Source organism: Acomys minous (assembly GCF_964271855.1).
Source record: "Acomys minous genome assembly, chromosome: 7".
Taxonomy (NCBI): domain Eukaryota; kingdom Metazoa; phylum Chordata; class Mammalia; order Rodentia; family Muridae; genus Acomys; species Acomys minous.
Genome location: NC_140488.1, coordinates 108088478 through 108113665, shown reverse-complemented (window position 1 = coordinate 108113665; position 25188 = coordinate 108088478). Strand labels below are relative to the sequence as shown.

Sequence of the window (25188 nt, the reverse complement as noted above, 5' to 3'; positions counted from 1 at the left end):
AGTGCTGGGATTAAAAGCGTGTGCCACCACGCCCGGCTGAAAAAAAATTTTTTTTTGATTGTGAGCCTAGCCTTTAATGGCTGAGCCATCTCTCCAGCCCTCCTTTTTTTTCTGCCAATGTGGGCCACTTAGGTCCAACCCCCACCCCACCTTGCAGACTCCTTCAGCATCTGTCCGCATTTCCATGGCAGAATGTTAATAGCTAACCTTTGGGGACGCTTTCTGCATACCATCGTAGTGACTACTAACTTAGAAAATCCTCGGCGTTTGTAATCACTCTCATCTTGGCTGCCACCAGCCACAACTCCATTATTAGCCTTTATCTCAGACTAGTCGCCCGCAGGCCCGAGCTACGTCATCGCCAGACTCTGCGCAGGAAGGTTACAAGGTTCCTTCTGAAGAGCCTAGCTTCTTTCCTCGCGAATCACTGCACAGCACACCTGCTGCGGATCCGTAGGGCTCCTACGATGACTGGCCTGAAATTGAGACTTGGCAGCCGTAGCAACCAGAACAATGGCAGCGACAGACTAGGAGGGCGGGAGCCCTAGAGGCAGATCCGGGTCTCGAACCAGTGTGGCACAGCACACCACGCAGGCGCAGTATGACCCGCTCCTGTCAAGCTCTCGCGAGAGGTGGGGCGTGATCCTGAGGCCTTTAAAGCGGACTAGTTCTGCGCCGCGGGTTGGATGTGGGCAGGCCAATGAAACGCCAGCCCAATGGAAAAGCGGGGATCAGGTGCCCGGGGCCACAGAGGTCGCCCGGAATTTAGAAGCGAGAGAGAAAGGCAGAACTGGCTAGAGAGGTGGAGTTGGGTAGAGTTGCAGTACCCTGTGAGTAGGACGGCAGGGATTGGTCGACGTCGCCGGCGGGCGGGAATTGGGCGGAGGCTTGAGACTGGCTGAGGGAGTTCGGTTAAACGGTCTGCGTCTGGGAAGGGGGCGGGGTCTGGTCAATTCTGACTGGAGTGGGCAGTCCCCTGAGTCCCCCGGGGGAGGGGGGCAGTGCACCGTGAAAGGCTCCGGGCGAGTTCTGAGGGAGTGGAAGGTGCGGGTTCGGCCCCCCTACCGGAGGTGGAGTTAAGTGAGGCTTTAAGGGTGGTGCCGAGGGCCACCGCCGCCTCCTCAGGCCGCCTGGAAAGGTCTCTGCGGGGAGCTAGGCTGAAACGGGCAGGTATTGGAAGCCCCGCGTTCAGGGCGAGGATTAAAGGTATGAAAGGATGTGGGGAACTAGAGGGGGTGGGCGGCGCTGACTGGAAAGGTTGGGCCTTAGAAGAGCCTGATTGAGCATAGGGTTATATTAGACCTCATTTAGGGAATAGCCTACATGAGGAAAGGAGCGTGTAAAAGCAGCGAGGTCCAGGGGGAACGGACCGAGCCAGGTTTCCTCAGTAGGAGAAGATGGCCTTGAGGGGCGGGGTTTAGAAGGTAGGGGAATGGACCAGTGTGAAGGATGCGCTCTAGAATAGGGGGCGGGGCCTTGGGAGGAAAAAAAAAAAAAGCAAAACGGTGGGGATGTGGGGTCCTCTGGACACTCCTGCCGCCTCACCGCCAGCTACACCCCTGCCAGGTCCTTCCGCGGAGTGAAAGCTTTATAGCCATGACCTCCACCGGCCAAGATTCTGCCACCAGGCAGCGAAGAACTAGGCACACTCCCCAGTCGCCCCCTCAGGATTCCAGCGCCACCTCGGTGAGGCTCCAGACTGGCCCCGGGCGGGCGCGGGGTGACCAGGGCGGGGGGGGGGGCGGGGGGAGGGAGGGAGGAGGGAGGAGGGGGGAAGGTGGGGGGGGCACGGGGGAGGTAAAGCCAGCCAGCCATGGCCACACTCTGATCCTTCTCTCTGGCAGAAGCGAAGTGTTAAGAAGGGTACTGGACCCCACTCCAGCCCCAAGCTAGCGGACGTGAAGAAGAAAGGCAAAATGAAGAAGCTCAGCCAAGCACTTGAAGACGACCTAGTCATGGGGTTTCAACGGCTGGTGAGAGAGGCCTGGGTGCAGTCAGTCCTTCTTGACCAAACAAAACAATGATTTTATCCAACCTGGACAATGTGAAGTGTTTTCTTGATTGGGGCCCCTGAACGAATCAGTGTTTTTTTTTTCCTCCCCCACCCCCACCCCACCCCGGCAGGATTTCAACAGTCAGAGAAGACTAGTCTTTGGGACTGGATTGGTATTTGATGAGCAGCTAAATGACTTCCACTGCCTTTGGGATGACAGGTGAGGCTGGGACCTCCAAATTGTCCCCGAACTAGAAAGCGTACATATTTCCCCCCCCCCCCAGGCAAAAGTGAAGCTTTCCTTATCCTAACCTGTAGTCTGGAAGCAGATGATTTAGGGAGGTGGGATTTTTTTTTCTTTGGTCTTTTGAGATAGGATTTCTCTGTGTAGCCTTGGCTGTCCTGGACTCACTTTGTAGACCAGGCGGGCCTTGAACTCAGAGCGGTCTACCTGCCTCTGCCTCTCGATTGCTGGGATTAAAGGCGTGGGCCACCACCGCCTGGCGGGGATCATTTTTGAAAGAGTTCTCTTTTAGGCCAATAAGCATTTATCAAGTGTCTATCATGTGACAGGAGTTGGTGATATATGTGAACAAAATAGAAAAGCCCCTTCTCAACTGATCGGTGAGCACAAAGGGAGATCATTAACCAGCCAACAGCAGGATAAAGTGTTTAATGAAGATAAAACCAGGGGACTCTATAGCCTAGGCTATCCTGGAACTCACTATGTAGCCTGAGCCAGCCTCAGACCTTTGATTTTTCCTGTCTTAGCACCCTGAGCACTGAGCTCACAGGCATGAGCTACCATAATTGGCTAGAAGTATTTATTAGGGGGCCTGGACTATCTAGCACATAGGGTCCCAGCACCTTCCTTGAGGGAGAGAGATTTATACTGGAATAAGCCACATTTGCTCTACTTCCAAAAGAATCTGCTTATTCTTTTGGTTGTATGTTCTATATTCACTATCTGACTTCTCACTGGTCCCTGCTTCCAGCCTCCACATTGAAGCCTAAAAAAATATGTTTGAAATGACGTTCCCTTTCTTAAGATACTTCCAGGCCAGAGTATTGCTCTTAAGGTAAAGTCTGAATTCTTTATCCTGGCCTCTATGGTCCCACGGGATTTGGTTCCCCATCACCCTTTGTGACCTGCTGTTCAGCCAGTCCTCTCCTCATTTCCTTCAGTTAACCTCACCCACACTGGTCTCCTTGCTAGTCTTTCAGCATGCCCCTGCACCCTCTTGCCTTGGATCTTCACCCTTGGCTGACCCCTCTTCCAACTCCCACAACTCTCGAGGCTCTCACAGAAGCTTTTGGCTGGCCACTACCTTTCTCACATCTGATCTTGGATATCCTACTAGGCCCTGCCATTGTCTGTTAATCATTACACTGATATTTACAAATAGAGTGGCTATCTCCCCTGTCCTGACCGAAAACTAACTCATGATGTCAGAAGGCTTCGTTTATGGCGTACATTTGCTGAGGATACAGCAGTAAACAAAACTGTCTTCAAAAGTGATCAAGGAGCAGCTAATGCATTGTTAGAGCAGTATTGACCCAAAGAACCAAGGTGGGCGAGAGAGGAAAGTTTGAGGGTAAGGGCTGCTTTCATTTGTAAGACAACAGCCAGAGAAGGTATTGCTGACATTGGAATAAAGACACAAGGGGGGCTAAGGGAGTGAACTGTGGAGTCATCATATAAAAGAGTGTTCTAGGCACAAAAGCCAGTTGAAGTCCACTGGCCTGGCTGAAGAAGGGTGTGTGGCTTAGTTGGAGACCAAGGAGACCATTGCCGGTGAGATGAGTGAAAGAGGAGGCATGTGGTTAAAAAAAAAATCAGAAATGGATTGGGGACAGATTTATTTTTTTAGGGCCTTCTAGGTATGATAAAGATTTTGACTTCTGGCCAGGAAGTGGTGGCACACGCCTTTAATCCCAGCACTTGGGAGGCAGAGGCAGGCGGATCACTGTGAGTTCGAGTACAGCCTGGTCTACAAAGCAAGTCCAGGACAGCCAGGGCTATACAGAGAAACCAAAAACCAAAAAAAAAAAAAAAAAAAAAAAAAAAAAAAGAGAGAGAGAGAGAGAGAGATTTTGACTTCTACTGTAAATGGAGCCAGAGCTATAAAAGGGCTTTGAGTGGAATTCTTACCACAGCCTGCCTGCTATGGACAGGAGGAACTATTGGGGGAGTGAGGGTAGATGTAAGGAGGATCTGGTGAAGGTGACGTGACAGACAGCTCTGACTGGACATTCTGATGCATAAATGGTAACGGGGAGGAAAGTGTTAAGACGTGAGAAATGACAGGAAGAGAGGCCTATGCTGCTGGAAAGAGGTGAGCACCTATGGGAGGGGGGATGGGAGATGTGACAGGAGCAGCTATGCTCCCTGGCATCTTGCCTGTTTGTGTGTGTGTGTGTGTGTGTGTGATTGCATCTCCACCTCCTCAGCTTCCCTGAAGGTCCTGAACGGCTCCACGCCATCAAAGAGCAGCTGCTCCTGGAGGGACTCCCAAGCCGTTGCGTGTCCTTTCAGGTGAATCTCCGCAGCCCGCAGGTAGTGGGCAGGGAACTGGCAAGACCTAGGCACAGCCTGTACTCTACCTCTTTATTCCTCCTGTCTCCCCAGGCTCGGTTTGCTGAAAAAGAAGAGCTGATGTTGGTTCACAGGTGAAAACTTGGGAGCTTGGTGGGGCGGGAAGGAGGATGCCCTAGCCCAACCAGGACAGGCTAAATGCTCTGGGAAAGAATCCCATAGACTGGCCAGCCTTGGGCAAGCCCCTCGACCTCTCTGAATCTCTTATTGCTAAAAAAACAAAAACAAAAAAACCCAAGTTCCAGCCAAGTGTGATGGTATATGCCTATAATTCCATCACTTGGGACCTGAAGACAAGAGAATCAGAAATTCAACACAAGTCTCAGCTACGTAGCAGGTTCAACTTGGGTTTCATGTGACCCTGTCTGAAAATGCTTCCCATTCCCTAAAGAAAAATATCTGTCTTTCATGAAGGTTAATGTGTGTCAGGTCCCTGAAAGCATCTTGCAGGTCATAACACTGATGGGCTAGTGTTATTATAACCTGCTTTGTTAATTTAATGGTAGATGTCAAGCTGGGTGTGGTGGTGCACACTTGCAATCCCAGCACTCGGGAGGCAGAGGCAGGTAGATCGCTGTGAGTTCAGGGCCAGCCTGGTCTACAGAGTGAGTCCAGGACAGCCAGGGCTACACAGCTGAGACTGGTTTGTCTCAGAAAAACCAAAACAGTCCAAACAAACCTAATGGTGGATATCTGCTGGAGTGGTCAGGGGCCTGGGGGTGGGAACTGTAGGAAGTCAAAGGAAGAGGCCTGGTCCAGTGTGTCTCACAGAAAACTAGCTGGGCAAAGGGGATATGTGAGCTGAGCTCCGAGAGGCAAAACATGAGTTGAGTTCAGCAAAAACAAAAAACTGAGGGAAGGGAGGAACAGAACTGCAACAATATAGCGAGAGGCTTAGAAGTTTGATTTGGGATGGCTGTTCCAGGGAACAGAATATATAACTGGAGATGAGGGGGACTAGAGAAGAAATAGGGACTGTGGCCTAAATCCCACTTGAACCCCCAGGTTGACTGCGAAGGCCTAACTTGATTTAAGGTATGGTTTGTAGCAGGTATGGCTGGGGTGGAGGAGGGAACAGGGATCGAAATCCTGTCCACTGTCTTCTGTCTCCAGCCTGGAATACATTGATCTTATGGAGACAACCCAGTACATGAATGAAGGAGAACTTCGCAAACTAGCCAGCACCTATGATTCAGTTTATCTGCATCCGGTATGGATGGCAACTGTGAGGCCAGGGTGTGCCAGCAATTCTGGGGTCTCCCATCTCCATGCCAACCTCACTGTGGGAAACAGTAGCTGAATAGACAAGGCAGTGCTTTCTCTCATTCTTTTCTCTCTGGTTCTCTACTGTCCCCAGAACTCGTATTCATGTGCCTGCCTGGCCACAGGCTCTGTCCTCAGACTGGTAGATGCGGTCCTAAGGGATGAGATTCGGAATGGTATGGCCGTCATCAGGTAGGACTCTGAAGAATTTTACTTCTTACATTTTTTAACACGTCTTTTCACATAGTGGTACATGGAGATACATGTCTGTAATACCAGTACTTTGGAGGAGGATGGTGAGGAAAGGCTCAGGAGTTCAAGGCTAGCCTCAGCTACATAGTAAATATGGGGCCACCCTGGGCTACATAAGCCACTTTCTCAAAAAAATGTAAAATGTGTTAACTTGGGTACTGTGTCTTTGTGTGGTTGAAGAGTCAAATGGCATGAAGGGAAATTCTATACAAATTCTACCTCCTATCCTTGTTAATGTATTCCCGAAAGGTGCTCAGTAACTTCTGGGTGCTCTCACACATAGTCTTATCCAATTAGGAAGTGGTAAGTATCATAGTCCATTGATTTACAGGGATATATTTCTTTTCTATCTGGAACATCTTGAAATACAGATGCAGTCAACAAACTGACATCTCAACTTCTGTTCTCTGTTTTGTTGCTGCCCATGGAAGGTCATAGAACATCTTGTCATAGCTGACTCCCTAGAACTGATAAAATGCTGAGGATTGCTTTTGTCCTCCTCGATTGATCCCCTTTTAACTCCCAATGTCAGTAAGCACATAATGGCCTCCCTTCCACGCCTTGCTTTTTTGTTTCGTTTTTTGTTTTTTCGAGACCAGGTTTCTCTGTGTATCCTTAGCTGTCCTGGACTCGCTTTGTAGACCAGGCTGGCCTCAAACTCACAGCAATCCACCTGCCTCTGCCCTCCAAGTGCTGGGATTACAGGCGTGTGCCACCGTGTCCTGCATACTTCGCATTTTTTAAAGACTTGTATATCTTTTTTTTTAAGATTTATTTATTATGTATACAGTACTCTGCCTGCATGTACACCTGCAGACCAGAAGAGGGCATCATACCCTATTACAGATGGTTGTGAGCCACTATGTGGTTGCTGGGAATTGAACTCATGACCTCTGGAAGAGCAGTCAGTGCTCTTAGTCACTGAGCCATCTCTCCAGCGCCCAAGACTTGTATATCTTTGAAAGCTTTCTTTTAACAGTATTTGGGTTATACTTGAGTGAGTTGCCATTGTGCAAGGATACTTTGAAATTAGCTACTCCTATGCTGCTGGGAATTTCAGTACTCCCCTGTCTTTGCTGTTTCAAACAAATACCATAGCCAATACCAGTGACACATAAAAAGATAGTACTTTTTATTATATACATTTCAGCTAAGCTTACATAACAAAATGACTGGGTATGAAAAAATGGTACAAAGATAGTTTTCTTTTCCTTTTTCTTTCTTTCTTTCTTTTTTTGAGACAGGATCTCACTATATATTTCAGGCTACTCTTGAACTATAGATCCTCCTGCTTCCTAGTATTGCAGCTATGTGCCACAATGCCAAATGGGTGTGTGGGTGCCTTTTAATGGTTACGTTTAAATCTCTGATGAGAAAGCATTGGGTTGCGGGTGGTGAAGCTTCAAAAGCCACAGTTACTCAGTTGCTGGCAGATTTACAGAATCTCTACATGAAGAATTGAGGGCATGGGAGGTTCCATCTCTGTAGAGGAAGACTCCTAAAACTGTACCTTCCCTTTCCTGCTTAGGCCTCCTGGACACCATGCCCAACACAGTCTTATGGACGGGTATTGTATGTTCAACCATGTGGCTGTTGCTGCCCGCTATGCTCAAAAGAAACACCGTATTAAGAGGTCGGTAGCAAATGGCAGATGGAATGTGGGTAGCATGGAGTAGGGATGCGTGGTCTAGGATGTTCCTCCATGTTTCACTTGATCCCCTTGTACAGAGCTCCCCTCCTTCCTGTTCTCAGGGTTCTTATTGTGGACTGGGATGTGCACCACGGTCAAGGAACACAGTTCATCTTCGACCAGGACCCCAGGTATATCCCAGGTCTTACCTTGAGTGCTGGTATTCCTAAATTACTACTGACTATCAGGCCCAGCCATAGGGGCTAGGAAGGAGGGGAAGGCATTCATACACATTGAGTTGTCCTGCAACCAGGAAATGTATTGGCTCCTGATTTCACTCGGAAGCAGAAACTGGAGTTCCCATTTTACAGATGGTGAAACCAAACCTTACAGGTTACCATGTCCTGCAAAGAAGTAAAAGGGGTGGAGTTTGATAAGTATTTGGAGATCTTTTTAAAAATTTATTTATTATGTATATAATATTCTGCCTGCACACCAGAAGTGGGCACCCAATCTCATTATAGATGGTTGTGAGCCACCATGTGGTTGCCAGGAATTGAACTCAGGACCTCTGGAAGAGCAGGCAGTGCTCTTAACCTTTGAGCCATCTCTCCAGCCCAATTTCCATTTTCTTTTTAATTCTTTTTTTTTGGGGGGGGCGGGTTCAAGACTGGGTTTCTCTGTGTAACAGAGTCCTGGCTGTCCTTGACTTTTTTTATAGACCAAGCTGGCCCTCGAACTCACAGAGATCTGCCTGCCTCTGCCTTCCAAGTGCTAGGATTAAAGGCATGTGCCACCACTACCCAGTATTTGGAGGTTTTGTTCAACCATTTACCCCTGAGCTGGAGTGGTAATACTTGGTGTGTTTTTTCAATTATGACAACACTTCAAACTATTCTTAAAAATTAAGTAGGGGTCTGGCAAGATGGCTCAACAGGTAAAGGCACTTGCCTAACAACCTGAGTTTGGTATCCAGGACCCACATGGTGGAAGGAGAAAGAACCAAGTCCTGCCAGTTTGGTTGACCTCTGACCTCCATATACATACCACAGCACACACATACACACACAAAATAAAAATAAGTTGACAGTTGAAGTTATAGCCTCAGAATTTTAAGCATATGTAAGTATTCATTATTATTAATAATACACTACCAATGGGATAATTCTCCATATGTTCACTGGCACATCTAACAGTATATTGGGGACATATCATGTTGGTGCTACAAAAGACTATGGTGAGTCGGGCGTGGTGACACGCCTTTAATCCAAGCACTTGAATACTCTGATTAATGCAATGAACTACAATTTTTTTTTCTTTCTAGACAGGGTTTCTCTGTGTATCCCTGGCTGCCCTGAACTCACTTTGTAGACCAGGCTGGCCTCAAACTCACAGAGATCCACCTGCCTCTGCCTCCCGAGTGCTGGGATTTCAGGTGTGGGCCACTATTGTCCAGCATGTGAAATTGATTTCTAATAGTAGACTGCTGAGTCAGACAGACCAACATGCTTTAAGGTCTGGTTTATGCTGCCAAACTATACTCCTGAAGGGCGCCGATTTACCATTCCTGCAGAAAAGAATTACATCCTTGCCACTAGGGATATTATATATCATAAAGAATAGTTGTTTTATCTGGCCTTCCACCCAACTGATTACGTAGAATCCACTTTCGGTACATCTTATGGCCCTTGATTCTATGCAGATGTTTCCTTCTTTAAACATTGCTTTTGAGACAAGGTTTCTCTGTGCAGTCCTGGCTGTCCTGATTCTGTAGACCAGGCTGGCCTTGACCTCACAGTGATCTGCTTGCCTCTGCCTCCCAAGTGCTGGGATTACAGGTGTGCGCCACCACGCCCGCTGTGCGTGGACATTTTACATCTGCAGCTTTACACCTCTCCTCTATCTTTGCCAATGTTCTTCTATTAGATCTTTGATAATTACTTTAATTTTCTCTGTTCTTTCAGACTCCTGTTAAAAGGTTAAACCTCCTAGGTTGATCCTTTCTGGTATTTTGTTTTGTTTTGATTTTTGAAATAAAGTCTCCAGCTGGCATTTAAATCTGTATATTGGGGCTGAAGAGATGGCTCAGAGGTTAAGAGCACTGCCAGTTCTTCCAAAGGTCCTAAGTTCAATTCCCAGCAACCACATGGTAGCTCACAACCATCTAAGATGAAACCTGGTGTTCTCTTCTGGCCTGCAGGTGTTACATGCAGGCAGAATACTGTATACTAAATAAAAAAAATCTTTAAAATAAGTAAATAAATAAATCAATCTGTATATTACCGAAGGTGACCTATTGTTTTGAAGTGGGGACAGGAGGTATTTCCCTTTGACACAGCAGGGCAGGTGTGTTGCTGTCTGGGATGACAGTTCCTTCCCCTGTACCTATGGAGTCCACATGCTAAAGTTTCAGTCAACAGGGTATTGACTCTGCCTCTTCCACAGGCAGCCCAAGACCTTTGCTACATCTGCCTCCTCTAAGCAGATTTCTCGTTTCTCTGCTAAATCTTTTTTTAGATGAAAGTTCATCTAATCTACTGTATTCTTACAGTTTTAACTTAATTTTTTATTTTCTTCTCTGTCCTGTCAGTTCTGACTTCCTCCTCTAAACCCTCAGCCCTAAGGGATGGTCTGTTCTTTGTTTTCTTTTCTTTTACTTTGAACTGCTGATCCTCCTGCCTCCTCCTGCTGACTGCTAGGGTTATACCATGTACCTCCAGGCCTGCTTTATAGATAGAACCTAGGGCTGGATGCTAGGTAAGCATGCTACCAACTGCCCTATAGCCTCAGCCCTGTATGGCCTTTTAAAAATAAATCTTTAGAACCAGGTGGTGGCAGTGCGCGCCTTTAATCCCAGCACTCGGGAGGCAGAGGCAGGTGGATTGCTGTGAGTTCAAGGCCAGCCTGGCCTACAAAGTGACTCCAGGACAGTCAGGGCTGCACAGAGAAACCCTGTCTTGAAAAACCAAAACAAAAAATCTTTAATTTTTAAAAATTATGTATATTGTTGTTATTGCCTGCATGTATGTCTGTACCATATGCATATCTAGTGCCCTAAGAAGCCAAAAAGAGGGCATCAGATTCCTTGGAACTTGACTTAAAGGCAATTGTGAGCTGCCATGTTTGTATTGAAAATCAAACATAGGTCCTCTGGACGAACAAACTACTGTCTTAACTGCTGATAGCGCTCCAGCTCCCCTCTATGGCTTCGTATTTTCTATCACTTTTTACTTTTGTTCAGTGTCCTGAAAGATGACCTTCATTCCGTTTGTAAACCCTCCCTTAGAATTATGTACTCTGACTTTTTTTGTGACAGTGTTACTGTGTACCACAAGCTGGCTTTGATCTTACTCTCTGTAGTCCAGGCTGGCCTCTAGCTTGAGATTCATATCCCTCAGCCACCATCCCTAGCTACATATTGTATCAGCACAAGCATTTTCTTTTTTTCTTTTTTTTTTTTTTTTTTTTTTTTGGTTTTTTGAGACAGGGTTTCTCTGTGTATCCTAGGCTGCCCTGGACTCACTTTTGTAGACCAGGCTGGCCTCGAACTCACAGCAATCCGCCTGCCTCTGCCTCCCGAGTGCTGGGATTAAAGGCGTGCGCCACCACGCCTGGCTAGCACAAGCATTTTCTTTTTCTCTTGTTTTATACCCTCTCATGCCTGATCTTGTTTTTATTAGAATAAAGATTAAAAGTACTTTAGCCTGGCGATGGTGGCACATGCCTTTAATCCCAGTGCTTGGGAGCTCTTATGGAATAGGGTTTGTTCAAGCCTTCACTTATTTATTCCCTCCCGAGAATTCTTGTTCTCCAGTGTTGTTATTTTCTTCTACTCATTACTTTGCTGAAACTTTAAAGCTAGTATTTATCTGTCAGTGTCAGAAACTTTAAAATAATATAATATAATTAAATAAAAACAAATGATCCAGACTGGACATGACAGATCTCTGTGAGTTCAAGGCCAGCCTGGTCTACATAGCAAGTTCCAGGGCAGCCAGGGCTACATAAAAGAGAGACTCCACATTAAAGCCAAAACAAAGAAATCATCCTCTACCCACTCAAGATTAGAGCTTTGTATGGGCATTTCATCTCCCACCCATCCCAAAATAATTTTCCTCATAATTATAAGAATTCGGGTATTTTTTGCCAAGTGTGTTGGCACAGGCCTTTATTTAATTTCAGCACTCGAGAGGCACTGTGAGTTCCAGGCCAGCCTGGTCTACAAAAGTGAGTCTAGGACAGTCAAGGCTACACAGAGAGACCCTGTCTGGAAAAAAACAAACAAACAAAAAGAATTGTTTTTTACATCTGGGTATGGTGAGGCATGCTTGTAATCCCAGCACTCATGAGACAGAGGCAGGCAGATCTCTGCATTCAAGGCCAATCTGGTCTACAAAAGGAGACCAGGACAGCCAGGAGTACACAGAGAAACCCTGTCTAGATTATGTTTTTTTTCTTTTTTGTTACAAGGAGATTTATTGTAGAATTGCATCATATCTCTTTGTCTAGAACATGTACATAATGTCCTCTCAGTGTGAACCTGTAGACTTTATCTTTTTCTTCAGAACCTGCACGTTGTATCCTTCCTTCCTTCCTTTCTTTCTTTTCTTTTCTTTTGACAGGGTTTCTCTGTGTAGCCTTGGCTGTCTATGCTGGACTCGCTTTGTAGACCAGGCTGGCCTCGAACTCACAGAGATCTGCCTGCCTCCGCCTCCCGAGTGCTGGGATTAAAGGCGTGCGCCACCATGCCCAGCTACATTGTGTCTTTTCAGCATCAGTTTTGTGTGTTATCAGTTTTGTATGTTAGTCTCTCTCATCCCTATGGGCACTTTCTCACCTATGAAATAGAAGTAGTAGAGGTGACTTTGTGAAATATTAAGGAAGAAGGACTGTTTCACTGACTTTATATCAGTCTTAGGCAGCATCCTTCATTTTAGCTCTACACACAAAACCAAGTCTTCTCTTTCTTCATCCCTGCCCTCCCCACCTCTTCTTCACTTCTTTCAGTGGAATCACTAGGTTCTTCAATATGAACTTCAGGCTCTTTACAGCCCTAACTGGCTTCCGCATTTAAGTTCCTCCATGACCCCCATAGACCTCCAGTGGGACAATAAACTGGGGGTAGGGGAGCAATGAGAAGACGTGACCTAGCGTTTCTCCCAAGGTCAGCACTGCCCAGGTTCTTGAGTAGACCCAGTAGCTCTGGAGACCTTAGACTTGAGTCTGAAATTGTGTTGACACTGAAGAGGCAGCAGTATTTACTGACAGAAGGGGTCTGGTGGGAAAGCAATGAATATGTAGAAAATGGGTAAAGAGCCGGGTGGTGGTAGTACACGCCTTTAATCCCAGGACTCGGGAGGCAGAGGCAGGCGGATCGCTGTGAGTTCGAGGCCAGCCTGGTCTACAAAGTGAGTCCAGGACAGCCAAGGCTACACAGAGAGACCCTGTCTCGAAACCCTCCCTGCCCCCCCCCAAAAAAAAGAAAAAGAAAAATGTGTAAAACACTGGGAGAATTAATGAATAGAAAAATAAGTTGGTGAGTGAATAGAAGGGTAAGCTAATGGAAGAATTATGAGTATAGGTTGAGAATTGGAAAAACTTATGACAAAGAGAATGGATTGAAGCCGGGCGTGGTGGCGCACGCCTTTAATCCTAGCACTCGGGAGGCAGAGGCAGGCGGATCGCTGTGAGTTCGAGGCCAGCCTGGTCTACAAAGTGAGTCCAGGACAGCCAAGGCTACACAAAGAAACCCTGTCTCAAAAAACCAAAAAAAAAAAAAAAAAAGAGAGAATGGATTGAGTAGCTGGTAAAAACAACTTGTTGAATAAAGTGCTGTAGCTGTAGGTTGGGAGTCTTAAATTTGACTCCTCGATTCTCTTTTTATTGTTGATTTGGTTTGGTTCTTTTTGGTTTTATTGTTATGTTTTGTATTTTGAGACAGTGTTTCTCTGTGTAGCAACCCTGGCTTTGTTTTGTTTTGTTTTTCTATGCCAGGGATTGAGTTAATGCATGCTAGTCAGTCATCCCTCAACATTTCTTTTCTCTGCCTCTAGTGTTGTCTATTTCTCCATCCACCGCTATGAGCAGGGTCGGTTCTGGCCCCACCTTAAGGCTTCTAACTGGTCCGCTACTGGTTTTGGCCCAGGCCAAGGCCGTACCATCAATGTACCTTGGAACAAGGTCAGTGTCTGCCTACCTAAAGTGAACCTAGCCTTGCCTTCCCACAAGCTCAAGAAAGGTGACTGGCTGACTGTTCATCATGCCTCTGTGTCTGCAGGTGGGGATGCGGGATGCTGACTACATTGCTGCTTTCCTGCGCATCCTGCTGCCAATTGCCTTTGAGGTCTTGGAGATTGGGGAAATTTGGGGGTAAGGGTAATACTGAGGGATGATCCATGAAGGCAGGCATTCTCATATAAAACACTCCCTCAGTTTCAGCCTCAGCTCGTTCTAGTGGCTGCTGGATTTGATGCCCTCCAAGGAGACCCCAAGGTAAGGCAGGTTTTGGGGGATGTTAGGCAGTCAAAGGGGAGTACGCTGAGCTTCCTGTCCCCTCAGGGAGAGATGTCCACCACTCCAGCAGGATTTGCCCACCTAACCCATTACCTCATGGGTCTGGCAGAAGGCAAGTTGATTCTGTCTCTGGAGGTAAGTAACTCCCCATATCTCACCCTGTAGATCCTAGTGGGCTTAGAATTTTCGTATTTGTTCTGTGTATATGTATGTGCACACTATGTACATGTACCATGATTGTGGTGGTCAGAAGACAACTTTTCAGAGTTGGTTCTCTAACCATGTAGATTCCTTAGGTGGGGCTGAACTCAGGTCAGGCTTGGGGGCAAGGCCTCTTATCCTCTCGTCCATCTCATTGGCCCACATGAAGGCTTAAAGGCCTTTTGGGCCTTTGGGGTGGAGTTAAAAGGTAGAATACTAAGCTAATATAGGCAAAGGGTTCCATTCTCAGGACAACTGAAAATGAAACAAGAGCTTTCATGTATATCAGAAGTTCCTTGGGGCTGAAGAGATGGCTCAGTTGTTGAGCACTTACTGCTCTTGCAGAGGATCTGGGTTCAATTCCTAGCCTGGTGGCTAACAGCCATCCATAACTCCCAATTCCAGGGGCTCCCACAGGCTCCCACATGGTGCACATACATACATGCAGGCAAAAACATTCCTAATTATAAAGTAAATAATTATTGCAAAAAAAAATAAGATTTATTTATTATTACGTATACAGTGCTCTGCCTGCATGTACACCTGCAGGCCAGAAGAGGGCACCAGATCCCATCATAGATGGCTGTGAGCCACCATGTGATTGCAGGGAATTGAGAACTCAGGACCTCTGGAAGAGCAGCCAGTGCTCTTAACCTCTGAGCCATCTCTCTCTAGCCCCTTCCCCCCGTCCTCAAAATTTGTGGGATTTTTTTGAACTGTTGTTCTTGGCTCAGCCTTACCACTTTTTAATTCTTTGTGCTTCTGTTTCCCTTATATCAAGTGGGCAAAATGATAATGGTAATCACTTTCCATCATTGTCCAATGGATTCAATGAAGTCATCCTCTAGATTTCTTGTTGCTTGACATACAGTATGTGCCCAAATATTGTTACTCTTACCAGTATCATTGCCTGGTAATACCTGGTCCTCTGCTTGCCTCCCCCAACAACTCCTTCCCCAGGGTGGCTATAACCTCCATGCCCTGGCTAAGGGTGTCAGTGCCTCACTCCACACCCTTCTTGGAGACCCTTGCCCCATTCTGGAGTTCCCTGGTACACCTTGTTTGAGGTGAGTAGCCTTGGGGGAACACGGGAAAGGAGAGCCCTTATTGCTTCCGGGGGGGGGGGGGGCATTTCACCACATTTCTGCTTCCCCTCACCCCTCCTAACAGTGCCCGGATTTCGATCTCCTGCACTCTAGAAGCCCACGAACCATTCTGGGAGATCCTTATGGGAGCAGGTAGGAGGTGGGGAATGGCCATGGTCAGCATTAGACATGGAATGAGCTGTTGGCGGATACCCTCTTGTAGATCCTTTCTTGCTTTCCCAGGATGCCTTGGTGGGAAAGGTTGTGTGGGTTTTAGGTCTTATGTCTGGGCTACATTTGTCTCAGAGTATGATGAGATCCAAATTCATGATGTAGAGTGATCTGAGCCCCTCCTTCTAGTTGATCCCCCAGATGAAGGGGATTCGGAGCAAGACAGGCTAGAAGAGGAACAGGAGGAACAATGCTGGAAGGACGTTACACTGACAGTGGATACGTGGCCGGTACTCCAGAATCGCACTGGACTGGTCTATGATGAAAAAATGATGACTCACTGCAACCTGTGGGACAAGTATGTGGTCAGAGGGCTGGGCTAAGTGGTGGTGGGATCACTCACCTCATTCACTAAACCCCTGGCTCTGGTTTTCCCCACTACTAGCCATCATCCTGAGACACCTCAGCGAATCTTACGGATCATGTGTCACCTGGAAGAGTTGGGCCTTGCAGCTCGCTGTCTCATCCTACCTGCACGGCCTGCCCTGGATGCTGAGATCCTTAACTGCCACAGGTCAGACCCTGTGCTAGGAGTAGGCCAGCTGTGGGAATAGAGGGACGTTCCAGTACGGCCTGTTGCTCTTCCCCAAGGTGGAGCTACTGCCCCACAGCAAGCGATCCAAGTTTTTTGTTTGTTTGTTTGTTTTTGTTTTTCGAGACAGGGTTTCTCTGTGTAGCCTTGGCTGTCCTGGACTCACTTTGTAGACCAGGTTGGCCTCGAACTCACAGCGATCCGCCTGCCTCTGCCTCCCGAGTGCTGGGATTAAAGGCGTGCGCTGCCACGCCCAGCAAGCGATCCAAGTTCTTATCTGGGGATAAGTTGTGACTCGTCGCTCCTCTGTGTCTCTAGAGCTCAGTACTTGGAGCGTCTCCGGGACACAGAAAAGATGAAAACCCGGGACCTGCACCGTGAAGGTGGCAACTTTGACTCCATTTACATCTGCCCCAGCACCTTTTCTTGTGCAAAGCTTGCTGCAGGCTCTGCCTGCCGCCTGGTGGAAGCTGTGCTCTCAGGAGAGGTGTGTCTTCTGGGTGCCAGTGCAGTTAGGGTGAAGAAATGAGGTGCTGGGGAAATAGAGAGAAAGGGGCCACCTGCCCCTACTGAGGAGGACAGAGGCAATTGAAGAGTCTCTGCTGGGAGGTATACCTCGGAGTGGATGCCCTGGTGGCTGATAGCGTAGACAGGAGAAAGGGAAGGGAGGAAGAACAGAGGGCTAGGGATCAGTCTCACTGCTCCTCTACAGGTTTGTTTGTTTGTTTGTTTTCCGAGACAGGCTTTCTGTGTGTAGCCCTGACTGTCCTGGACTCTGTAGACCAGGCTGGCCTTGAACTCACAGTGATCCGCCTGCCTCTGCCTCCTCTACAGGTTTTAAATGGAATTGCAATAGTGCGCCCCCCGGGACACCATGCTGAGCCAGGTTCTGCTTGCGGTTTCTGTTTTTTCAATTCTGTAGCTGTGGCTGCTCGCCATGCCCAAGACATTGTTAAACGGCCCATGCGGTAAGGGCTTCCCAGAGACCCCAAAACCTAATCTTTCCAGGGACCTGGCAGACCCACAGTACACCCTTATGAGCTTTTACAGAAACAAGCAAGGGTCCACTGGGCAGCACTTAACCATGAAGGACCCAGGAAGGTTGTGTTAGTGCCTCCAGACCATGGTGTCTAGATGCTTTATAAATTAGTTTCCAGGGTATCATACCAGCATTCCTGATTCCTAACAGATCATCCCAACAGAACCCAAGCCCAGTATTTAATCCAAAAGACCTAGGATTTGGCATGTGACATTTAGTCAGCCAAGCCTAGTCCCTAGTCAGTCCCCTGAAGATTCTCAGGCCTATCCTCAAGTACTTGTTCAGGCCCGTAGTAAAGCGCTTGGAAACCAAGGTTGGGCCTTCATTCTTACAATGATGGCAATGTTTTCTCAAGTTATCTGTGGTCCTCAAGATTCTACTAGGCATAGTCCTCTCCTAGGCCTAAATGTCCCAAGCCGCTAAACAGAGCTTCTCCCTCCCCAGGATCCTGATCTTGGATTGGGATATCCATCATGGGAACGGGACTCAGCACATATTTGAGGATGACCCCAGGTGAGGGATGGGCCTTTGGGTGAGAGTGTGGTGGGGAGGGTATCGAGCCATCCTGCAGGGATGTTTGTAGACCCGAACTTGTCGTTGCCCCTTTCTCAAACCATCCTCTCCCTGGCAGTGTGTTATACATGTCTGTGCACCGGTATGACCGTGGCACCTTCTTCCCCATGGGGGATGAGGGTGCCAGTACCCAAGTAGGTCGAGCTGCAGGTTTAGGCTTCACTGTCAATCTGCCCTGGAGTGGGCCCCGCATGACTGATGCCGACTACCTGGCCGCCTGGCATCGTCTGATACTTCCCATCGCCTATGAGGTAAGGCTTTGGTCATTGTGTGACATCTGTGTAAGTGGTAGCATATATCTGTCTTTTCAACATGTGTAGTTGACTACCCTGTGACTGATGGCTATTGAGACATGGGTGGCAGTGATGGCCTTATGTGTCTGTCTGACCATGCAATATGTCTGCATGTGAGTGGCCTCTCTGTATGACATTTTATATGTCCTGGCTGTGTGCATGAGTGTGCCTTCTGAATCTGTCTGCCATCATGAGTGCGTGGCTATAAGGGGATCTGTAAGAGATCTGTCTTGAGCCCAGTGTTAAGACAGAGGCAGGTGGATTGCTGTGAGTTCGAGGCCAGCCTGGTTTACAAAGTAAGTCTAGGACAGCCAGGGCTACACACAGAAACCCTGTCTTGAAAAAATAAATAAATAAATAAATAAAAATAAAAGAGATGCCATCTCAGTGGAACTGTGTGTAAAAGACAGGCACAGGATTGAATATATTATGGATACGTGTGTGATGCTGTACAGTGGCTGTCATCTCCTTTCTGTGTGTGATAGGTGCGATATGGTATGTGATTGAATGCCGCTGTCTTGTGATGGCCTAAGAAAGACCTCTGAATGTGGGAGGCTGTAGTGAGATCATCATCCATGTCTGTCTGACTGGGTCCAGGTATCTATATGTGGGTCTCTCTGATGGCTCTGACTTGGGGGTGGCCTGTCTGTGTGTGAGCTGGGGGAGGGGCCAATGAATGGGCATGTCTGTGACTGAGGACACAGTGAGGACACAACTCGGCAAGCCTGGACTCAAGGATGTGCTTTTACCTCTGCATGAATGTGACTGTGCACTAGTGTCAGGGATTTCGATCTTTATGTGGATGTATAACTGTGTGCAAGTGTTTGCCTCCTGTGGCCATGACCATAATAACTGCAGTGATGATATGGACATCATTGTGGCTATGCTGGGGAGGCTGTGTGTTACTGTCCCCGTGACAAACCAAGTGCATATGTGTGATGATGTGATTTGCAGTCCTGTCAGTGTGGGATTGTCTGATTGGGAATGGAGCTGTGTGACACTTGTAGTAATATATAGTCTGTGTGTAGAAAAGCCTGTATCATGTGCATGTGTGTCTCATGTTTGTCCCTTGTTGTATGTGACAGAGAGGACATGTTCTCCTAAGGTTCCTATCTTCGGCTCCTTACTTTCAGAGTTCTGTTCACATCCTCTGGTTTTTGACTTGCGTTTCCATGCCTTCATTTGTCCTTGTTTCCATCATTTATTGCCTACCCAACCTTCATGTCATATTTCTCTTTTACCGCAGTTTAATCCAGAACTGGTGCTGGTTTCAGCTGGCTTTGATGCTGCACAAGGGGACCCACTGGGGGGCTGTCACTTGACCCCTGACGGTTATGCCCACCTCACCCACCAGCTGATGGCCCTCGCCAATGGCCGCATTATCCTTATTCTAGAGGTAATGCTCTCAATCTCTCTTCCCATGCTGGGAGGACAGTTTGGAAGAGTTGGGTATGCCACTCACGACAGTTTCTAAAATCTCCTTTGAATACAGATCTACCTAGAATTGTTGTCTCAAACCAGATTTCAATGAGGATAGTAACAGTCTTCGAAGCTTTACTTGGGTATTCACTACGTGTAAAGTAGTCTTTTGGACCTCCTCTCCCCCACAGCACTTCTCTGTGTAGCCTTGGCTGTCCTGGACTCACTTTGTAGACCAGACTGTCCTCAAACTCACAGATCCACCTGCCTCTGCCTTCCTGAGTGTTGGGATTAAAGATGTGTGCCAGGCCGGGCGTGGTGGCGCACGCCTTTAATCCCAGCACTCGGGAGGCAGAGGCAGGCGGATCGCTGTGAGTTCGAGGCTAGCCTGGTCTACAAAGTGAGTCCAGGATGGCCAAGGCTACACAGAGAAACCCTGTCTCGAAAAACCAAAAAAAAAAAAAAAATGTATGCCATCACGTCTGGCAATCTTCTGGACTTTTATGTCTTAAAAGTTTACTTGAGAAAACAGCACTGTGAACTAGACTCTTTAAAAAAAAAAGACTTGCCGGGCGTGGTGGCGCTTGGGAGGCAGAGGCAGGCGGATCGCTGTGAGTTCGAGGCCAGCCTGGTCTACAGTGAGTCCAGGACAGCCACGGCTAACCCAGAGAGACCCTGTCTCAAAAAAAAACCAAAAAAAAAAAAAAAAAAAAAAAGGCTTATTTGTGGGAACTGGAAGATAAGAGCCAGAGGATAGCAATCGGGATGTAATATGAATAAATTATATATTCTTTTAAAAGTTAAAAAGAAAAGCAAAGCCGGGCGTGGTGGCGCACGCCTTTAATCCCAGCACTTGGGAGTCAGAGGCAGGCGGATCGCTGTGAGTTCGAGGCCAGCCTGGTCTACAGAGCGAGTCCAGGACAGCCAAGGTTACACAGAGAAACCCTGTCTCAAAAAAAAAAAAAGAAAGAAAAGTAAAGAAAAGAAAGAAAAACAAAGATGGGGGTGGGGCACATGCCTTTAATCTCAGCATCTAGGAAGCAGAGATACGGTGTTCTGTCTGCATGCACATCAGAAGAGGGCACCAGATTACATTACAGATGGTTGTGAGCCACCATGTGGTTGCTGGGAATTGAACTCAGGAGCTCTGGAAGAGCAGCCAGTGCTCTTAGCCTCTGAGCCATCTCTCCAGTTTAACTCATTTTCCTCTCAAGATCAGAGGAACGAGGTGGGTGAGGTGGAACATACCTAAAATCTCAGCACTTAGGAGGAGGCAGAGGAAGGAAGGGAATCAAGGTCCCCCTCAGCTACAAATAAAGTTTGATGTCAGCATGGGCTTCATGAGACCCTGTTTCAAACGCCCTCCCCCATCAAAACAAATCAGTGAATTGAGTGGACCAGTAACTAGCCTGAGGTCACACAGGTAATAAAGGTCAGAATTGAACCTTGAACATCTGGCTCTGGAAGTCTGCTTTTCCGCATCATCCAGATTCTTCCTAACATGTTAGAGAAAGAAAATAAATCCACTGACCTTTTGTAACTGATGGGTGCCTCCACCCCTGTGCCTAGGCTTTCTGACCTCCAGATGGGGCTGGCTAATCATGGAGGCACTGCTGGCATACAGTATGCACTGGAAAGATGTTGTCTTCCTTCTGTCACATCTTTCAGACATGATCTTAGCCCTCAGCAAGTTTGGGTGCTGTTTTCATAGATGTGACACTAAGTCACAGAGAAAATAACTGGCTGCCAAAAAGTCCCACTTACCATTTGCCCAGGCCTGCTTATGGAAGGCTAAGGGCGGATGGTGAACTAATGTGAAGAACTAGGAGTTCCGTGGGAGAACGTGTCTGCCATATACCAAGGGCCTAGGCTCAGCTCCCTGGTGATGCTAGCAACAACTTGGACTATTTTGTCAGCCCAGGTTCAAATACCAGCACTGCTTCTTCAACTATTGTGACCTCAGGCAAGTTATCTCCCTACTCTTGATGTCCTTATGTGTAAAAAGAGGAGAAACAGGTTTCTATCAAGTAGAACAAAGTTCACGTTAGACATTCTTTTGATTTTTTATTTTATTTTATTTTTTGGTTTTTTGAGACAAGGTTTCTCTGTATAGCCTTGGCTGTCCTGAAACTCTCTTTGTAGACCAGGCTGATCTCCAACTCACAGTGATCCACCTGCCTCTACCTTCCAAGTGCTGGCATTAAAGGTGTGCACCACCACACCCGGCTCAAGTTAGGCATTCTTACAGGTAGAATATTGGTTATTCCTGTCCCAGTTCATAACAGGCCTTTTTTAGGATCTGCTGTGGGGGTCAGAAGGTCTTTTAAAAAACATGTTTATTTACTCATTTGTTTTTTTAAAAAAAAGACTTATTTATTATGTATAGAGTGCTCTGCTTGCATGTACACCTGCAGGCCAGAAGAGGGCATTGGATCTCATTATAGATGGTTGTGAGCCACCATGTGGTTTCTGGGAATTGAACTCAGGACCTTTGGAAGAGCAGTCAGTGCCCTTAACCTCTGAGCCATCTCTCCAGCCCCCAGGGCATATTTCTGTACAGACTGAACACCTGCCCTTGTTAGGGTTGTGTTAACATGCATACATTTTTTTTTTGAGACAGGCTTTTTCTGTGTAGCCCTGGCTGTCCTGGAACCACTCTGTAGACCAGGCTGGCCTTGAACTCACAGAGATCTGCCTGCCTAAGCCTCCTGAGTGCTGGGATTAAAGGCATGTGCTACCACGCCTGGCCATAAATTATTTAAAATTGAACCTAGCAAACACCAAATGCAAGCTATTATTTATTAATACTATTATCAGTATTGTTTTTGCTATCTTGCACTTGATAGCAAATTTACATTCCCCCAACAGCCCCCTCACACACCAAATACCACCCTTCTTACAAATAAGTGTTACGCTCCTTTGTTCCGGGTATCACTCTCCACTCTAGACTTTTAGTGCCTTAGACAAAGGAGAGCTAATTGGGGAGTCAGGATAGCTAACCCTGGGAATTCTCTGATGGAATTCAATCATGGAACCTTTTCTTCTCCTTTACAAAGGGTGGATACAACTTGACATCCATCTCTGAATCTATGGCTGCCTGCACCCATTCCCTCCTTGGAGACCCACCACCCCTGCTTTCCTTGCTGCGCCCTCCACATCCAGGAGCCCTGGCCGCAATCTGTGATACCATCCAAGCCCATCACAGATTCTGGCGCAGTTTGCGGTTGATGAGTAAGTGAACATGAGAAATTGAGAACAACAGGGGAACTCGAGGAAGGGAGGGAGGATCAGATGTAAGGAAGTGGGTGGTACCCATACCCATGTATCTTTTCCATCATTCCAGGGATGGTAAACCAAGAAGAATGCTGCAGTTCTAAGTCTGTCACCAAAATGGCCAATCCCGTGCCAGCTAAGGGAATGACCACATCAAAGGAAAGGGTTCTAGAACCAAGCATGAAGGAAACCATAGCAACATTACCTGCAAAACAATCTACTCTAGGTCAGGTTAAAGCAAAGATACTTAAGGCTCAGGACCAGTCATCAGAGCCAGCTGCTAGGGGAGCTACAGTGGACCTCCCCAACACTAAGGAGATCCTGGGAGGAGCCACAATGGACCAACGTGCCTCAGCAGCAGTCACCGAAACCATACGTAACCAGACCACCTCAGAGGAGGCTGTGAGGGAAACTGAGCCAATCCCAACTCCTCCAGCCTCATATGAAGACAAGCCCGGCATAGGAGCTCCACCTGTACAGGGAACAACAGCCCAGCAGTCTCCTGACCTGATTGAGAGTCTTGGTACTTTGAAACTTAGTAGTGGAGCTCAGGTAAAGCCCACTATGCCTGGGAAGAGGGTAGAAGGGCTAAGAACTGGCCTTTGGGGGCTGGAGAGATGGCTCAGAGGCTGCTCTTCCAGAGGTCTTGAGTTCAATTCCCAGCAACCAAATGGTGGCTCACAATCATCTAGAATGTGATCTGGTGCCCTCTTCTGGTGGGCAGGCCTTCATGTAGGCAGAGTGCTGTATATATAATATATATAAATCTTAAAAAGGAACAAAAGAACTAGCCTTTGTCAGATGTACCTTTTTCTTCTGTGTTTCCAGGAGGCCCCTGAATCAGAGGAGGGCATACCAGGAGAAGCAGCTGGAGGTCAGGAAATGAACAGCTTGATGCTTACACAAGGATTTGGGGACTTCAATGCCCAGGTGAGCTCAAGGGGAGCCCGGGGGTTCTGCCTGCTGCTTCCTGTCCATTCCTGCCTCCAGATAGGAACAAATGATGTATATGGGGTTGTGGAATCCTTTCCTTACTCAGTTTTTTCTACCTCAATCTAGGATGTATTTTATGCTGTCACCCCACTATCCTGGTGTCCCCATTTGATAGCGGTATGCCCCATTCCTGCGGCAGGCCTAGATATGGCCCAACCTTGTATGACCTGTGGAACACACCAGGAGAACTGGGTGTGTCTGACTTGCTATGAGGTATGGGGCAAAAGAAGGGAATTGGGTAGAGGGTGGCCCAGTAGGCAAACTTGAGCTGGAGCCAAGCAACCCGACAATGACTTTCCACCCTCAGGTCTACTGCAGCCGTTACATCAATGCCCATATGATCCACCACCATGAAGCCTCTACACACCCACTGGTCCTCAGCTGTGTTGACCTGTCCACCTGGTGTTATCTCTGTCAGGCTTATGTCCACCACCAGGTGAGCCTGGGCAGGGTGATTAAGCTTTGCACACTGAGCCCTACCCTCCTGCAGCCCGTACCCCTTCTGTCATTGGGTAAGGGGAGGCACAGACTTCCTTTGCATGGCTGCCCCATGGGTGTTGTGGGAGGGCATAGCATACTGGGCTACAGTGGTGGCAGCCTTTTTCTTAGTGGCTGAAATAGAACGACTCTCCCTTTCACCTACCTTGTCCTTGCTTCTTCCTCAGGATCTGCAAGATGTGAAGAACGCTGCCCACCAGAACAAGTTTGGGGAGGGCATGTCTCACCCCCACTAAGTCCTGCAGCGTGCTGCCTGTCTGCACTCTGAGGCCCCAGACAGAGCAGCTTAGTTCACTGACACCTGTACCTTGGATAGGGTGCCCTCACCTTAACCCATCCTGAGTATCCTTTGCAAGGTGCTTCTTTAAGTGCAAATCCTTTTAAGAGGACTCTGATGTTCAGTTGTAGCTATGCTCCTGCCCACTGCCCCCTCAGGGAACACCACCCTTCTACCTGGAAGGAAAAGGGGACAGCTTAGTAGCTCTAAGAAGCTGCAGTCACAAGGGTGACACAGAAGGAGACAACTGGAAGCTGTGGCAGGCTTGCATTCTTAATAAAGTTTTAAGTTGTTGCGCAATCCGAAGAAAGTTTTTTTTAATCTGAAAAAAACCCTCATTCCCAGCCAGCACAACTGAAGGGAAGAAAGAAGAAAGGAGAGGTCTTCATCAAGTCAGCTCTGTCCATCCATTGCCTTCCCCCCCCCCCCCCCCCCCCCCCCCCGCTTTTAAACCTAACTACAACTGAAGCAGGCAGCTAGCTTGGCTCTGCTGGAGATTAAATAGTAGAGCTCGTGAGAAAATGAGT

General features: G+C 47.6%; 1 protein-coding gene across 2 annotated transcripts; it reads left to right on the top strand.

Moving 5' to 3' along the window:
- The first annotated feature begins 672 nt into the window (after nucleotides 1-672).
- HDAC6 (histone deacetylase 6) lies at nucleotides 673-24961 on the top strand. Of its 2 annotated transcripts, none has more exons than XM_084790610.1 (29): nucleotides 673-830; nucleotides 1567-1686; nucleotides 1845-1973; nucleotides 2125-2213; nucleotides 4445-4529; nucleotides 4623-4663; nucleotides 5703-5799; nucleotides 5947-6044; nucleotides 7633-7737; nucleotides 7857-7925; nucleotides 13788-13914; nucleotides 14012-14077; nucleotides 14167-14226; nucleotides 14293-14382; nucleotides 15409-15515; nucleotides 15619-15686; nucleotides 15894-16062; nucleotides 16150-16278; nucleotides 16615-16783; nucleotides 17131-17264; nucleotides 17780-17848; nucleotides 17967-18159; nucleotides 19448-19597; nucleotides 22677-22851; nucleotides 22964-23445; nucleotides 23722-23823; nucleotides 23953-24099; nucleotides 24194-24322; nucleotides 24552-24961. In XM_084790610.1, exons 1-29 carry the CDS (start codon nucleotides 717-719, stop codon nucleotides 24618-24620), a joined length of 3582 nt encoding a protein of 1193 aa, XP_084646736.1. In that variant the 5' UTR covers nucleotides 673-716; the 3' UTR covers nucleotides 24621-24961. The 2 variants fall into 2 exon arrangements, with proteins under 2 accessions (XP_084646736.1, XP_084646737.1); XM_084790611.1 differs by lacking the exon at nucleotides 673-830 and adding an exon at nucleotides 913-1206.
- The last annotated feature ends 227 nt before the right edge of the window (nucleotides 24962-25188 follow it).

What these genes read in the sequence shown, in the direction of transcription:
- HDAC6 (XM_084790610.1), top strand. Translation starts at nt 717, where the DNA reads ATGGAAAAGCGGGGATCAGGTGCCCGGGGCCACAGAGGTCGCCCGGAA. An exon ending in GCATTATCCTTATTCTAGAG is followed by an intron (nt 19,598 to 22,676) that starts GTAATGCTCTCA and finishes TCCTTTACAAAG; the next exon opens with GGTGGATACAACTTGACATC. An exon ending in TTGGGGACTTCAATGCCCAG is followed by an intron (nt 23,824 to 23,952) that starts GTGAGCTCAAGG and finishes ACCTCAATCTAG; the next exon opens with GATGTATTTTATGCTGTCAC.